The sequence below is a fragment of the Nipponia nippon genome, unplaced genomic scaffold (genome assembly GCF_047370975.1).
Source record: "Nipponia nippon isolate SJK-2023a ecotype South Korea unplaced genomic scaffold, ASM4737097v1 scaffold_7, whole genome shotgun sequence".
Classification (NCBI taxonomy): Eukaryota; Metazoa; Chordata; class Aves; order Pelecaniformes; family Threskiornithidae; genus Nipponia; species Nipponia nippon.
In genome coordinates, this window is record NW_028262391.1 from 31,173,810 (window position 1) to 31,189,525 (window position 15,716).

General features: G+C 42.3%; 1 protein-coding gene across 1 annotated transcript; it reads right to left on the minus strand.

Moving 5' to 3' along the window:
* Positions 1–117: 117 nt before the first annotated feature.
* On the minus strand, positions 118–15,480 carry PSME3IP1 (proteasome activator subunit 3 interacting protein 1). The gene is made up of 7 exons (XM_087739112.1): positions 15,360–15,480; positions 12,232–12,377; positions 11,942–12,040; positions 8,312–8,434; positions 4,086–4,218; positions 2,026–2,090; positions 118–885 (listed from the first exon to the last, which is right to left on the minus strand). Exons 2-7 carry the CDS (start codon positions 12,359–12,361, stop codon positions 668–670), a joined length of 768 nt encoding a protein of 255 aa, XP_087595238.1. The 5' UTR covers positions 12,362–12,377; positions 15,360–15,480; the 3' UTR covers positions 118–667.
* Positions 15,481–15,716: the final 236 nt, after the last annotated feature.

Genomic DNA, 15,716 nt, shown 5'->3' on the forward strand with positions numbered 1-15,716 from the left:
GGAGGCTGGCTTGCACTTCTCCTGGATGGCGGTTTAAGGAAGGGGCTGGTTGGGTAGAGCAGAAATTGCTTAATGGAATGGGAACAATTATGAATGGCACAAGCCGAGATAAAAAAATGCATTCAGAATGTCTTTAATCATGTAACACTAAAACTTCTTTACAGTGTCATGGCAATCTACACTTCACCATCTGCTTGATTTTTGTTCTGCCCCCATTTCTCAAATACAGAATAAAAATGACATTTTAAAACAGAACACATGGCTGTTTCTACAAGACTTCACTGCTTCAAGTGAGCATTTTTTGCCTGTTAGTCTTGTATAAACTTCTTAGAAGATCACCAGAATTCTTTCTTTCCGTAAGAATTTTAAAAGATAAAGCTCTCTCCTCCCTACCCTCAGACCTTCATTACATTACTAGGTGTGCCTTCTGGTTTAGGATGGCTGCCTTTCTTCCAAGCTCAGTATGCACCCCAGAAATGGAAAGTTGGGGGGGGTGGGGTGGGGAGGGGGGAGGGGGGGAGATATAATGAGTTATTTCAGGAGTATCTGAGTGTATTAAAGTTGAGAGGTTAACTAGAAAGATTATATTTGGGGCAAAAGGATGCATCAAGCATCCATCAGGGCTTTGGAAGATACTCTGTACTACATCATACATGGAGGGATTTTGTTATGGACCATCAAAGAAACTGTTGCTACGAAAGACAGAAGAGACGATCTTTCCAGTGGAATTAATAGTGCCTTCACTATCCGAGCTGGACTCCGAATCACTGCTTCCGGAGTAGGCGCCCAGGCCAGGCAGGATCCCAATGCACACAGCCGCTGAGGGACAGTGGACCGTGGAGCCCCCTACTGAGCTGCTCCCCAAGGGAACACAGGATGGTTTTTCTGAAAGAGAGGTACCTCAGTCAAAAACGAGAGCACAGGAAAGGGCTTTTAATCAGCCCAGGAACTGCCGCATGTCATTCACCTGCTATTCCCGCATCAGCGGTGAATGATTGCAGGATTTAATTAAAACATAAGGCAGCTTTATGCTGCAATAAAGCTATTCTGACAGGAAGGACTTGCTACCTCAGGGATTTTTTTTTTCTCATCACTAGTTTAAGCCCAGTTCTATGCTGGCATTACAGATTTTTATTCTAAAGTTGTCAGTTTGATGCTTGTCAAGTACCAAACCCACTAAATAAGAATAAATAGCTCTGCTTTGTGTAATTGAATATTTTTTGTGATATAACAGCATAGTTGGGGAAAAGTTTTATTCCATCACTCTGCTAGTCAACATCTCCAATCTTCCACAGCTAATTAATTATTTCCAGTGTTCTGAAAGTTTACTGAACAGAAGGAGATTCAGGAAGTGCCTTGAGTTGTCATTACACAACTGCAGCTCACCCTGTTTGTGTCAGAGTATCTTGACAGCAAGTCAACTGCAGCCCTGACAGCTAAGACTGAAATGCAACTTAATTCTTCTTCTAGTTCCCCATAATTTTCTGAAACAACTTGGTTTCAGGACGGACAAGATCACTTCATAGCATGAAAAACTAATAGTGGAAGTATACAAATACATCAAATGCTGCTGGGAAGAGGAAAGGGATGATCTGTTCTCCATGTCTCCTGTTGACAGGACAAGCACTAGGCTCGAAATGCAGCTATGGAGACTCCTATTAGTTACCAGGTAAAACTCTTTAAGAGTAAAATCAGTTAAGCATTAGAATAAACTGCCTAAGGAGGGTGCACAATCTCTATTTGTGGAGATTTAAGAGCGGCTTAGACAAACATCTGTCAGGAATGGTTTAGGCAGGGGATAGACTGATGACCTGTAGAGGTTCCCTCCAGCCCTATTTTCTACGCAGGCTGTCAGCGCCTATAGTTACCATTTCTGCTGCTTTCAGACAGAACATGCCAACTGCAGTCTGTGCTGTCTTGCATAATGAAGGAGCAGAAAAGCAAATCCTCTATCACATTTAACACCAAGTCAGTTGCTGTTCAGGTGAGAGACAGCAGCTTCCACATGCAGAAATCAGGACATACCTTGATTCTTTTCGTCATGATCAGTATCTAGTTTCAACCTCTTCACACTGTTACCACCATCTGAACTGTGGAAAAAATAAAAAAGTGTCTTGTTCCTCATAAGCAACCACTTAATTACTGTGAAGTTAAAGTCACATCTTTGCCTCAAATGCTACAGCGAATGCCAGCAGGGTCCCCTGATGACCATCACCACTTCTAACTGCTGTTAACTGGGACTCCTTGGGGAACATGCAGGATCCTAGAAAGAGTCAACACCCACGCTGCAAGTATCACCTGTTAACCTGGGAAACAGAAACACGCCTCTGGGAATCCAAGTCAGACCTCTTACACAGTAACCCTGAGCTGCCTATTTAGCTGGAAGTACCCCACAGGAGATCAGGAATGACTGCCTGAGCTTCAGCCACCCCACACGGCCACAGGCTTGCGCACGTGGATGATTACCATGCTTGACGGTGCAACGCTGGTGTCTTTTCCCCTCCACAGTTTCCCTCCCCTCCTTCAAGCACCTAGAGAGTCTGTTCTGAAACATCTAGAAATCTTGCAGCCGGTGAGAAGCCCAATAGGTTTTATAGCAATTCACACACAGCTGCAGTGTCTGAACTAAAAAAGAAAGGGGTCCTTTTTGGGTCCAAAGTGGTGTTGGGGGAAAGGAGCATTACTTGGACTTCCGACTCTTCAGAACGTCTATAGCTCTTCCTTGTCACTGCTCAGTTTCTTTTTCCCCCTCTTGCATGCTCCCAGTCCTAAGGGATCCACATAAACAAATGCTTCCCAGCTTCAGCTGTGATGAACTAAAGTGATGAAGTATAAGCATTTTTATGCATTAACTCTTTTCTGTCCCTGTCAGAACATGCAGTACAGATGAAAGGTTATTCTGTGCAGGGAGGTTTTAATAGTTATACATCCTTTACAGGAAACTACAAAGCTCAGAGAGCAGATGTTGAACTCATGCTACACTTAGTTTTGGCCAGTTTGCAATAAAAGATAAGATGGCAAAATAGAAGACTGCAAAGCAAGTCTGTGATGGCACTGACATGTAAGTTAAGATGCTCTCTTCAAATAGATGCCATCTGCAGACTTTAGATCTGCCACTGAGTACATGCCAGCTCCTCTACATCCTACTGGGTTACAAGAAAAAAAAACACATTGTTGGTTGCTTGTTATCAGTTCAGGGTTTCTCTTCTCTGCCCTCCAAAAATCCCAAACAACTATCCAGCCCTCTCCATGTTAGGTATTGGAAGTGCTTACTTCAGTTTTCAGACATGCAATTACTGCTGTACTGGGAGCTAAACATCACCCTACAAGATACACTTCTAAAATAATCTCTCATTCTCTGGGACAGATTCAAAAACACTGACTGAATTTCTAGATGTCAGTAATCATCTTAAGTATTAGACGACTCATCTCTGGGAAATAAGTCTGGTCCCACATGCATAGTTTCTCCATAACCTGTAGCACAACAGCAGCTGCATTTGCAGGCCAAGATCAAAACAGCAAACGGATCACAAACCCAGCTGCCGTCTCCCTGGGATGGAAAGGGTGCTGATGTATCAGTGCAAATCAGTGAGGAACAAGGGAAGTTTGCCTGATGCCCTTGGGATCAAATTGGTACACAAAGCTCTTCTCTTGTAACCTATGTCTCCCCCATGCTGCCCCCAGTAGCAATTAAAACAATTCGTTTTAGACACAAGTAAAATCGGCTGATACATTATGCAAACCTGAATGAAATTACACGAGTGAGGTGACACTTATATCTACAAATAGAGATGTAAAACAGATTCCCTCTAGATCCCCAAGCAGGGTTGCCCAAGCCTGGCAGTCTAGAACGAAGAGTCTACCCACTTGCTTTACACATGCTTATCTATTTGAATTGCTTCATGTTTTTTCCCACAGTTTGTGAGAGCCTATAGAAACAAGGCTGGTCTTTTCTTATACCTCCCCCCTTTTTTCTTTAGGGCTAAGGTTCACACCTCACTCTCTGGAGGCAGTTTTGGCCTGCCTCCCTTTACACTGCTAACTGGGTTCCGTTCCTCATGAATTTATAGAGGTGTGAAACTAACCTTCTGTGTTTCACAGCTCCTGCCAACAGCTTTGCCTGAGAGAATTTGTTCTTGTTTTCCACTGACTTCATGGGCAATTTCTTCTCAGTTTCCTTCTTTGGGTCCATACTGACTCCCACTTTGGTGAGAGTGCTGTGAATTAAGGGTTAAGGATCAATCAGGAAGGAATGGAGAGAACAGACACTTCCTCTCCAATGTATTTAGTCAGCTCTGCTGACAGCAGCAACCGAAGTTCATTCACATATTCTATCAAAATAAACTTATTTGTAATGACATTTAGCTGGCACCTTTGGCCAAGACAGAAGAGACTTCACCCTCTCGGTTTGGAGCTCTCTCGGGTATCAATACTAGCTCTCCCTGTAAAGATGTCCAGGCAGCAGGCTAGGAGCTGCTTTTCTGAAGTCAGGCACAACACACAACACACCCAGCACTCACAAACATATCCATCATCCTGCCTTTTCTTAAAGGTCTTAGGAAAGCAAAAGGGTCAGACTGGACAAAAAAAAAAAAAATCAGAACAACAAACTCAAAAAAACACCAAAGGCAATGCAGTACTTCCCCCTTCTACAGGGATCAACACATGTGTAATTCAAATTTGCTGCTTCAACTCCTAATCCTTACCAAAAAAACTAAGTAGCAACATGTGGGCTCACTTCCACTCCTCAAACTCTGCTTTTGCTGAGCCCAGCAGACTTCAGCCTACCAGAGCAAAACAGTTCAATTTTCTGTTTTGGTATTTACCGCTCTAACTTTTCAGCTGATCTCTTTGTAAGGGCCACAAGGCTTTTACTACCAGTTTGAACACCAACCCCAAGAGGAAGGAGACAGATCTGATTAAGGGTGCATGGGGTCCAAGATTCACCCAAAAAAGACTGCAACTGCACAGAAAAACCAAGTAGCTTACAACAGTGTTAGCAAGGTGGGATGCAGCTGAAACCTGTAATGAGGTGGAGAAGCTTAAGCAGGTTCTCAGACAGGATAAGGAGGAGCATGGTCTGTTATTAAGGCTCACCCACTCTGCACACACACTAAACAGGTATCCTTCTGTGGCAGGATCTAGTCCCATCCCTGATAACAGTTAATGTCCAGCTTTATGCAATGAAGCAAGGTCCTCAAAGATCCTGTTTGTTAATGAGGTGCCACTGGAGTCACAAAAGCTTCTGCAAAACTTTTAAACTGCACATAGCAAAGGCAAATCAACCTAATTTAAAGGGGTATTTTTTTATAACCCTAAATCTAGCTTTTTACCAGTTTCTTCTCTGACTACAATTCCACTGATTAGGTGGGTAACAAAACCACAAGCTGGAGTTTCACAGGTGCCCCAGTCATTGTAGACAAATATTGGACAGTGAATTTCACATTGATGGACCATATATTTGAAGTTGTATTTTTTTTCCCTGCTGAACATCTGCAAATCAAACTCTTACACCTTCCTTTGAAGTGACACACTGAAAGTCTCCAATCATTTTACAATTAGGAGTGTTCAGATGCTATTCCTTATTTGATTTTCCTAAGGATACAGCAGTAACCCAGACTGCTACCTACCTCAACTGAAAGTCGTCTTAGTCAAAACCAGACTGTTCAATTTTATTTATTTTTTAAGATGGCACAGGAGTGCCATCCTGTGGCTATCAGAAGCAATCTGAAAGTTCGTTGTGTCGAACATGGTTTGATGTTGCAACACACGATTCCACATGCTGCAGCGTTCAACTTCTGTATATATTATTGTCATATTCTAATACTGCACTACAAAAGCCTGGCTGAGGAACCCAAAGACTCTTCTTTTAAAAGACATCAAATTACAGGCTTTTCACTTCCATCCAGGATGCCATTCTCCTAACACTCCTCAACTACCAGAGACACAGCACATTTTTAAGAGATTTTATATGTACTGCTGCCATTAGCAAATGTAACACTATACCTAGCCAAGAAGCGTCCCCTCCTAGGAAGACTAAAATAAAATAGAAAATAAACCTCTCAATCTTAAATATCAACTGCATTAAAAAAGCTGTCCTACAGTAAAACCTGCTTCTTGGAGGGGGACCTTTCTTACATTTACATAGGATTTAAGACAAAAGGATGTTGTTCTCGAACACTTCTTGGAACAGGCTTAAAAAAGTAGCTGTAAATCTTTAAACACAGTCAGACCAGTGGAGTCTCAATAGGGTAAGGAGCAAAAAAACCCTAGTTGTTCATGTAGGAGGAAGTAAAATTCCTATGCATCCATGCATACGAATTTCTTATGCTCAAGTGCGCATTAAAGCATTCCAAGGCATGTTTATCCTTAAGATATATTTCATGATTGTTCAACCTAAAAAATGAAGAAAAAGAAAGAAAAAAAGCTCTGTACTTGAATACTAACGTAGGTTTTACCATGAAATTAATGCCTCTGGGTAGCTTAAATTGGATGTTATAACAGGAAAAAGACCAAATAATCAAACCCACTGGGTTGACATTCCTCTTATTAGTTTGGAAGAGCACTTGAACAGTACCTATACATCCCGCATGTTTACCTGGTATCCACTGTTTTTTGTCACTGTAGTGATAAACCATTAGTAACAACCTGCAGATGGAAAAACACCCTTTGCATTTTAAAAGAATACCACCAAAAATTTCAAACACAGAGGAGTCATTTTGCAAGTTGCTCTGAGGTTGCTTGAAATATTATGTTTAAATTAAAAAAAAAAAAAAAAAAAAGGCAACAGAATGGGCAAAACTTCTTAGTTTCTCATCAGATGACGTGACTATAAAACATTCTCCCTCCCTGCACCCCATCAGCAATAACTTCTACAGTTTTATTTACATCAAGACTTCAGATACAGAGCCAGACGATATTACCAAGACTGCAAAGACTGAGGTTAGATGGCCTGTACGTCTTGAACGGGCCCTGCTCAGTAAATTCAGGGATCAGTGTGTTATGTGGCTAATTCAAGACAACATAAGATTCCCTCTGGGCTGGTATGGTTCACCCCAGATGTATGTGACCTAACTAGAGCTGTCAGCTGCTTCCACAGCACAATCTTATACCGCACATCCCTGCGTCAGCCAGACCCGCAAGCAACCATCACTGAAACTAAATATATCCCATGAACATCCCATTATTACATCCAACAAATCAAGAAAATATTCCAAATCCATCAACCAACTACAGACTATTTCTGAAGTAAAAAAAAAAGCATCAGTATTGCTTTTTCATAAACGCATTACTGAGATAACTTAGATGCTCTTCACAGAACACACGCTCTAAGTTGTAAATCATTAACTAGTACAAGGTAATGCAGATCTTTGCAGCATTGGCGCTATTCAGCTTTATTTGCTGACTGTTTTTGGTTACCTCACTGTGTCCACAAACTCTTTCATCGGAACTAAAGCATCCTTGAGAACTTGTGCTTCGTTCACCGATGGCTTAAAAGCAATGGTTTTCATTAGGAGGCAAAGAAACCATCAGGTTCTGCACAGATTCAGTAAACCTCAAAAAAACAACATTTAGCTTAGCACAGAAATCCTCAAATCATTGCAACCTCCCTTGACTGGCACTGATTAGACAGAAAAAGCATCTTATATTATTTTCTAGCACATCTTCATTAAAATTTGGCATTTAACAGCAAAGCCAAACTGTCCTGCTCTTCGTATTGCCTAAACGTCTGTATCACCAAGAGGAGCTGTGTCTCCATGGGCACTGACTTCCCAGAAGAAAGTCAGCGCATCTGCACGGATGTATTTAATTTCTCATCCTGCAGTTATCAGCAAGGGAGAAAGTAGCTAATACTTCAAGAAGAATGACAGAGCAAGCAATTCAAACATTATTTCAAACAGGTATGCTAAACCAGCCAATATGCAGTTAAAAAAAACAAACAAGAACATTTACTTTTCGATAAGAAGACAAAAGCAAAAGATTAGAAGTAATAAGTTGTTTTTCCTTTACGTTCTCTTTCTCTTTTTAGCTATAGTATTTCATGCCCTCAATAATGGAAAAAACCCCCAAACAATGGGGAGGGGGAGAAGGAAAGAAAAGTACCAAAGACATGTGGAGGTTGAGGGGGAGGAATATCAAACATTACAGTGGGAGATCCAAGCTACAATGAAAACATTAAACTTCAAAAGTCTCTCATTGTACATGTTCCATAAAGCAGTTTTATAGAAAGAATGTCAATGACAGAATAAAACTACAGCCCAGTATCTTATCCTCCTCTATATAACTGCCAGACATTTTAACACAAAGGATATTCTGTATTCATTTAGTTCTTTCAGCTCTTCTTCTCTTCGTTGCTTTTCTAGTAGCTCTTGCTGCCGAGAAACCTCATCAAGGAAATGCGTCTCATCTTCATCTAAGCCTCTTACCATATTTTCTGAATAAAGGAAAAAAATGCATATTGATAAGCTAAAACCACTTAGGGAGCAGCCATTTATTTTGCATTACTTCGCCACTCTCTTAGAACATTTTCCGACGATTTCAAACTGCCCCATAAATGTAGGCAAGCATCCACATCTCACATATGGCATTTCTAATACTGCCGAGGTAGAACAATTTGCACAAAATCACTGGGAACATGGGGAGTAGAGTCCTGGGTGACTGAGTGAACTGGGTACTCCAGCACTCACACTGTTGTGCCGAGAAAAGGGTAAAAAGCAAACTCCACACGCTATCTGCTGGATTCTGCAATTAAGGAGGAAAAATACTTCCCGGTTAATGATACTGGATGCTAATAAGCTGCAACTCTTGCACACTCAAGCACACAAACTAAAAGAAACTAACACAGTTTGAACACAACACTATTACCACAGAGAAAAGCAAGACACAATTCATAGGAAGCCATGAAATGCTATTGGACTTGCTGATATAATTAAGGCAAATCGACCAAGTTTTCACACAAGCAGCCTTTCTGCAGTTCTGAAACACCATTTGGAACAGGCTACACAAAACAAGGAATAATCATATTGAGCAATGATATATTTGTTGTTTTGGTTTCAGACACCGAGTTTAAGCCTGTCTCCTCAGAATCTGTTCTTAAACCAACGAGTAACTGGAAAAAATACATTACTTCTCCCCACAAGTCTTGCCTCAAAATAGGAAGTACATTTTCTTAAAGCAAACAATTAGTAACTTAACCGAGATTAACATCTGTTTATTTAAAAAAAAAAAAAATAGAAGCAAGACAATTCCTAATGTCCAAATAAAACCAAATTCTTTCTAAACATGCTACCCTACTTTAAGGAAAGTACACGCTAGGGCAGTAGGAAGGTCTTTTATTTTCTGTTCTGCAAATGTTCAACATCTCTCAATCAAATGATTTAGTTAAGAAAGGTAATAAAAAATACTTTTTAGAAAGATCAAGTCTTGCTGTTTGTAGTCATCCTCAGAAATCTTAACCCAAACATCACCTTTAGCCTTCATTAGAGTTTAATTCCATAAGAGGATTTTCAGGCTTTTACATGAGGTCATCATATTTTTTTTAATCTTCACCCACACAGCCAAGTCTTACTCACTTTAATGGCAAGCTAAGAAATTTACACTGATAATTGGCAAGCTTTGGTGTTTGACAGAAAAGCTCTAGAAATCGATTATTATTTGAGGTTACTTTTTAAAGGCTGATCCCTACTCTTTCCAACTCTAAGAATGCAGAGCTCATTCGTAAATCTTTAAACAGTAACTTGTAGCATTCACTACTACTGCTGAGGGCCCCTTCAAACAGACACCAAAGGTAGTGAAACTCTGGACATTTTCTGAAGTGAGTGACATGAATTAATTTCATTCTCTGCCTGCCTGATCTGCAAACTAAGAGAAGCAGCCATAGAGATCCTTACGGCTGACATTATTGAGATTCCCTACTAAATAGTCTGCAGTAGGTTTTGTTCTCCAGGTTAGCAAGTATCTGTCATTCCGCAAGGGTTGCCTTAAAAGCAGCAGTAACTTCTCAGTTACCCTCCTCTCAGGGATGCCTCTCATTCCAGTGCTTGGTTTACAGATTTCCTGCCTGAACCAAAGGGAAGACTTTGCAGATCTAATATAACTCCGCAAGGGAAAAAACTTAGACAGTTATTAGAGGCCTTTCCCATCTAGGCTGATAGCAGCCAGTTTCCTGGTGGCTACTTGGACAAGAATTGCTTAGTCACATCACCAAAGACGACTTGAATCAAAAGTTTACTGAAGTAAACTGCAACCTCTCCAGCTGGAAAGAACCCTGTAGGTACAGTTGGAGACTTCAATGCATTCATGCTGCTATCTGTATGTTCCACTTTTCATCACTAAAAATACAAGCAAAACTTAAGACACAGGGAATAACTTCCACTTATCCTTATTTTGGTTACCATAGTTGTTCAGAAAGAAAATTTTTGAAGTTGCATTTTAGAGAATAATAGTATTATTTTTCATTTAAAATGCTATAACATTCTACTAAAACTATTTTACTTTGAAAGGAAGACATTCTTGCAACGCTGAATAACCTAGCAGAAAGAACTGCTAGTCTGTACACCGGTTTTTAATCTACACAAAAGGTTTAGAGTAACTAAGTTTGTGTGTTTATGCAAACACAATTCTTCAGCATTAAGGTGTTTCTCCTCCCAAGTCCCATCATCAGTTCTGACTGATTGGAATGGCAGTGCACTAAACTCATTTTCTACTCCTCCAGAATTCCCATGGACAGAAAAAATACTTACGAACATTTTAAGGCAAATTCAAGCATATTAGGGGACAAATCTTGTCACAAGTGGCCAAACTGGGCTGAACTCTGATGAGGTAAACTAGTGGTCCACAGTCCACTCAACACTGATCTTTAGTTAGTCAGTTCCTCCCACTTACCTTCTTCTCCCAAAGAAATCTGGCTACAGGAACGATTCTAAAAGCATATACTACAAAACAGGAAAGGCAATCATGGTAATCAGTAATGCACTTGATAGCATCTGCAGGGGCAGGGAGTGTTATCTAACAGAACTCAAAGATCATGCCATAGTTAAAGGTAAAACATAGTTTTGTTGCGTCACAAACACAAGAGAAATTCTAGACAAAATCCAGTTAGGCAAACTGGATCTTAAAGAACACAATAGTTTGAGCGTAAGGCTTCCAGCCAAAGAACCAAAATCGATTAGAACCCATCTTAAAATGGAGTCCCACAGTATCATCCTCACTTCTCTTTAGATACAGCCAATAGCTCCCTTTTTCTCCAAATGGTTGACTAATAATTTTCTAGTTCTCATTATCATCTTTGCACTCAGCAGCACATACACAGGTGATACAACGCAAAGGATTTTTCCATAAAACCAGAAATTCAAACATCAGTAGAAATTAGGTTTCCACTTCATTAGAAGAGTTAAATATCTACTTTTTGAATCAACTCCTGTATGTTTACTTCTTCCAAATAATAATCTTGAGCCTCAAATCACTTTTGCGTCAACTAATTACAGCTTGGAAATGTAGCAGCTGCTGGAATAGGATTTCTTCTTATTGATTCAAATAGGATGGTCTTGTGTTAAAGCATGAATTCAAGACTCACAAAACCACATTACATTTCCACTTTTCCATGGATTGGTATCAGGGCTTTTTTTGATTTAATGCGCAAAATAAGCCTGGTATTCCACACTTTATAGGAATGCAGCTTCATAACTGCAAGCAACTTTTGAGTTTTGGATGCGTGCAGTGCTGTCTCAGTGCCCAGAACAATGCGTTATTTGCAGGAACATCCACCATCCTTGAAAAATACAAGATTTCAATAATACTTTTCCGAAGCCTCTCTTTATCTCTCAGAGAGGTAGACAGGACAGACAAATACGTCCCTTAGCTAGATGTTGTATACAGCTGTTGCACACAATACATGCAGTTTGCTGGGCTTCAGTTCAAAATAGTAACTGCTGATGCTTACTGAATTTAAATTGCTCCTCAAACTCCTGCTGCTTCTTTTCTCGCTGTTCCTGAAGTCTTTCATACAACGAACGTGGGTCATATGCCTCCTCTGGGCATTCTGAAAGGAAGAAATAAATCAGAAAATTAGATCATATGTTAGAAATACTAAATTGCCAACAGTTCTTAGTTTCTTTATGTAAAAACCTTTTGAACTTGTAGAATACAAGCTATTACCTTTTATTTCTGTTTTCCACAAAAGTGAAATATTCTCAGATCTCTTTCTTATAATTATTAAAAACTAACCCATACCTTCTGGATCCTCAGGTTTTCGGACCTTTTCCCATTCCTCTTGCCTTCTCTTTCGTCGTTCCTCTAGCTCCGATTCAGACACAAACCTCTTGTTAATCACAAGATCAGCAGTACCATCTCCCCCATCCATTGTGGAGCAGCCCGTCCTAGAAACACAATATGAAAGACACCAGGGGCCTGATTTCACTTGCCAGTGCATGAGAAATTACTACACATCCTGAAAAACAGACCCGCTGCACTTCAGTTCTCTAAAGACCACTACATAGTAAGTACTGATTGAGATACCTACTCACTGCATAACTGCTAAGACTAATAGCACCACCTATTACTCCTTCTTTACTCTTTTTCATAGTTATGTCTTCCCTGTTAGTCGGGCTGCTTTTCTAAAAGTCATATTTTAATGGAATTTTGCCCAGCCCACCTTAGATTTACCTTGCTTATATAATATAAAAATTAAATTAAAATACATTTTAAAAACCCACACCTACACTCACATCCTTTTATTTCAGTTCTTACACTTCTCTGCTCTGGAGAAAGGATCTGACACTTTGCCCTCACTTCATCTAATTTCTTTTTGCCCATCCTGTGAAAACTTAAGAAAGCTTGTCTGTTTTCAACAATTTGAATACATATATGTATAAGTGCTTAACAGTGAGATATCAGAAATTAGCAACTAATCTCTCCAACCTTCAAAAGCATTCCACACCTCTTTGCAGCTCGGGGGAGAGCTACGCTTGGACAGATGATGCAGGGGGACTGTCTGTCAGGGTTACACAGAGTTCAAGAGGCGAGTGAAAGAGGGAATTCCTTGGGCTAAAACTGGGCTGGGATCAGAAAACAGGAGCAGCACTTCTGACCAAGTGAGCACAGCCCCTGCTCCCACGGTACACCCACCCTCTGCTTCAAGAGATCCTAATACTGAGTACTGGCCAGGTACCCACGTCAGTACTAGGGGTAGAGTGGAGATGCTCCAAGGAATCATTTTAAGAAGGAAGCTCATGGTCTTGACAGCTGTAAGCCCAGGATGAAACAAACTGCTTGTGTTAGTCTTCAGTGGCTCCTTTCAAAGTTTATTCTTCCAGTTCCATGCTACAGAATGAAGCATTAATGCCTATTTTTGTTTCTTACATCAAGCCTGTATAGGCAAGTACAACGTAAACACAACACAAACACAGCTGTTCATTTAAAGTCATGCTAACCTCACATGTTTTTCTAGTTTCTTCCTATTTCCTTGGTATAACTTCACCACATACCCCAAGGACTACAAATGATTTCGCCCTGCACTGTCAAATATTATTTATTTAGGATCTCACCCTGCCTGCATTTCAGCACTGGAAGAGAACCCAGAACACTTACTCTTCCAGGGAGGGAAGGATGCAGTAACCCAAATAATGGAAGGAACCAGTTTATCATCCTTCCTTCCTACCACAAGGAACCACTCCTGCAGGAAGCAGACTCCCAAAAGTCTCACAAAACCTGATACTTTTGTGGGGTATTGTTTGTAATACGAATGGCAAATTGAGTATTTCAGGAGAAATCCAGGTTAGAACACTGGACAAATATTTGTTACAGCAGGAGGCATTCTTAAGGTGTGAATTATCAGAAGAAGATAAGAAAAAAGGATTCTCTTAAGAACTGGGGAAAGGAAGGAGAGACCAAGGGCTGGTGATTTTCTCCTTTTTTAACTTTTCTTTCTTTCGTTTCGTTTTTAATATCTAACGAACCACCCTAAGACAAGTCCACTTTCCAGAAAGCATGGAACAGCTCTTTGAGTGTCATTTCTGAAGCTGGAAATCTATAGAGAAGATGAAAATTGAATCTCCCTCCTGAATACTGGTCATAATCACAAGGCCAGCTTTCCTACCCCAGTGCTGTATAAACAAGATAACCTGGTTTTCCACTTGTGTCATCTCAACCTGTCCATTTAGAGTAGAAATGAAAGGTTCCAATACAATGGTGATAGAAAGTCATAAAAAGAAACCGAGAGGGATTCAGCAAGGGCACAGTGTCATCTGGGGACTAAAGCCTTCAACAGCAAACCACCTGCCTTCTGGTTCAGCCAGTTCACTTAGACAATATATTTTAAGATACCTGAAGTGAATTAAGGTTTAATTATGACTTGACATACAGCTACAGTATTTTCACTACAATCCTGGAAAGCAGCATCTGATGAAACACATTTCAGCAAATAACAACTTTACTGACAACCACATCCTGGGGCACAAAGATGGGGAAAAAAATAAAAATCAAGCAGCATCGCATTTAAGTACACTTGCACTTATTAAGTTTGCTGATCTTGTTGCATTCTTTGCCCTCCCCCATCTCAAACACACACAAAATCTTCCAGACCAAACAAAACACACGTGTTTTGAAACTGTTCCCTGTTCACCTATGTTTTTGTCTGGTGACTGCATTCTAGTGAGCGATACATTACCATTGTAAATGATGGAAGTATATGTCACAGCTGCAAACTGCACCTTTTGATACTACCAGCTAGTAACATTCCCAGGATCAAAAAAATAAAACTTCACTGCCCTTGCCATCACCTTGGCTGGAACAGATCTAGAGCAGAGACAACGTCTTGGGTACCCGTGTGCAGCTTCCAATACGTTCAGACCTCCGGTAAATAACGGGCCCCTCTACCCATCACTGCAGAAACTCGGGCAGCGCTCCCCGCACCGCCGCAGCGCATCAGATAAAGCGCCATGCACCGAGCCTGGAAGACACCCTGCAGCCGGAGGTGAAGAGTCGCTCCCCACCAAGCCGCAGCCAGCCTGAAACCCGCCACCGGGACCGGCCGCCCGCTACCGACGGTGCCCGAGCACTCTCGGAGGGGGCGAGCCTCCCCGGCGCAGGCCTGGGCGTGTTGGGCCGCCGCCTGCTCCCAGCCCGCGCCGCCAAGCACTCACCGCGACCTCCTCTCTCTACCTTCCCTCCACCTCCTCGCTCCGGGAGCGGCCTCCCCCTGCGGTACGGCCTCCGGCCCGGCCCGCCGCGCTCACAGGGCCCGGGCCCGGCCCTCTCCGCCCCTGCACCAGAAGAGCCCCGCACCGCTCTCACAGAGCCCCCGACGCCTGCCCCAGGCCCCGCCACCCCCCGGGGCTCGGGTCGCCGCCGCCAACACGTACCGCAGCCGCCGGCCCGTTACAGCGAGAGGCGCGGCCCGGCCCAGAGCACCGCCATTGATCCCCTCTCGCAGGCCCGCCCCAGTTCGTTGGCCGCCGCCGCCGGTCGCCCCACCCCTTCCGCCCGTAAGAGCCAACCGAGTGAGCTCTTCCTTATGCGGCCCTTCCCCTCCGATAGCCAATCCCCGCTGCTCTTACGGAAGGCAGGCGCGCGGGAGGGTTGGCTGCCAGGCGACGTCAGGGCGGCCCCGCGCCGCGATTGGGCGAAGCGCTCGGACCGGGGCCGGGGCCGGGGCCATGGGCGGGGCGGGTCGCCCGGGAGATGGCGGGGGGCGTGGCCAGGCGGGGCGGGGCGGGGCC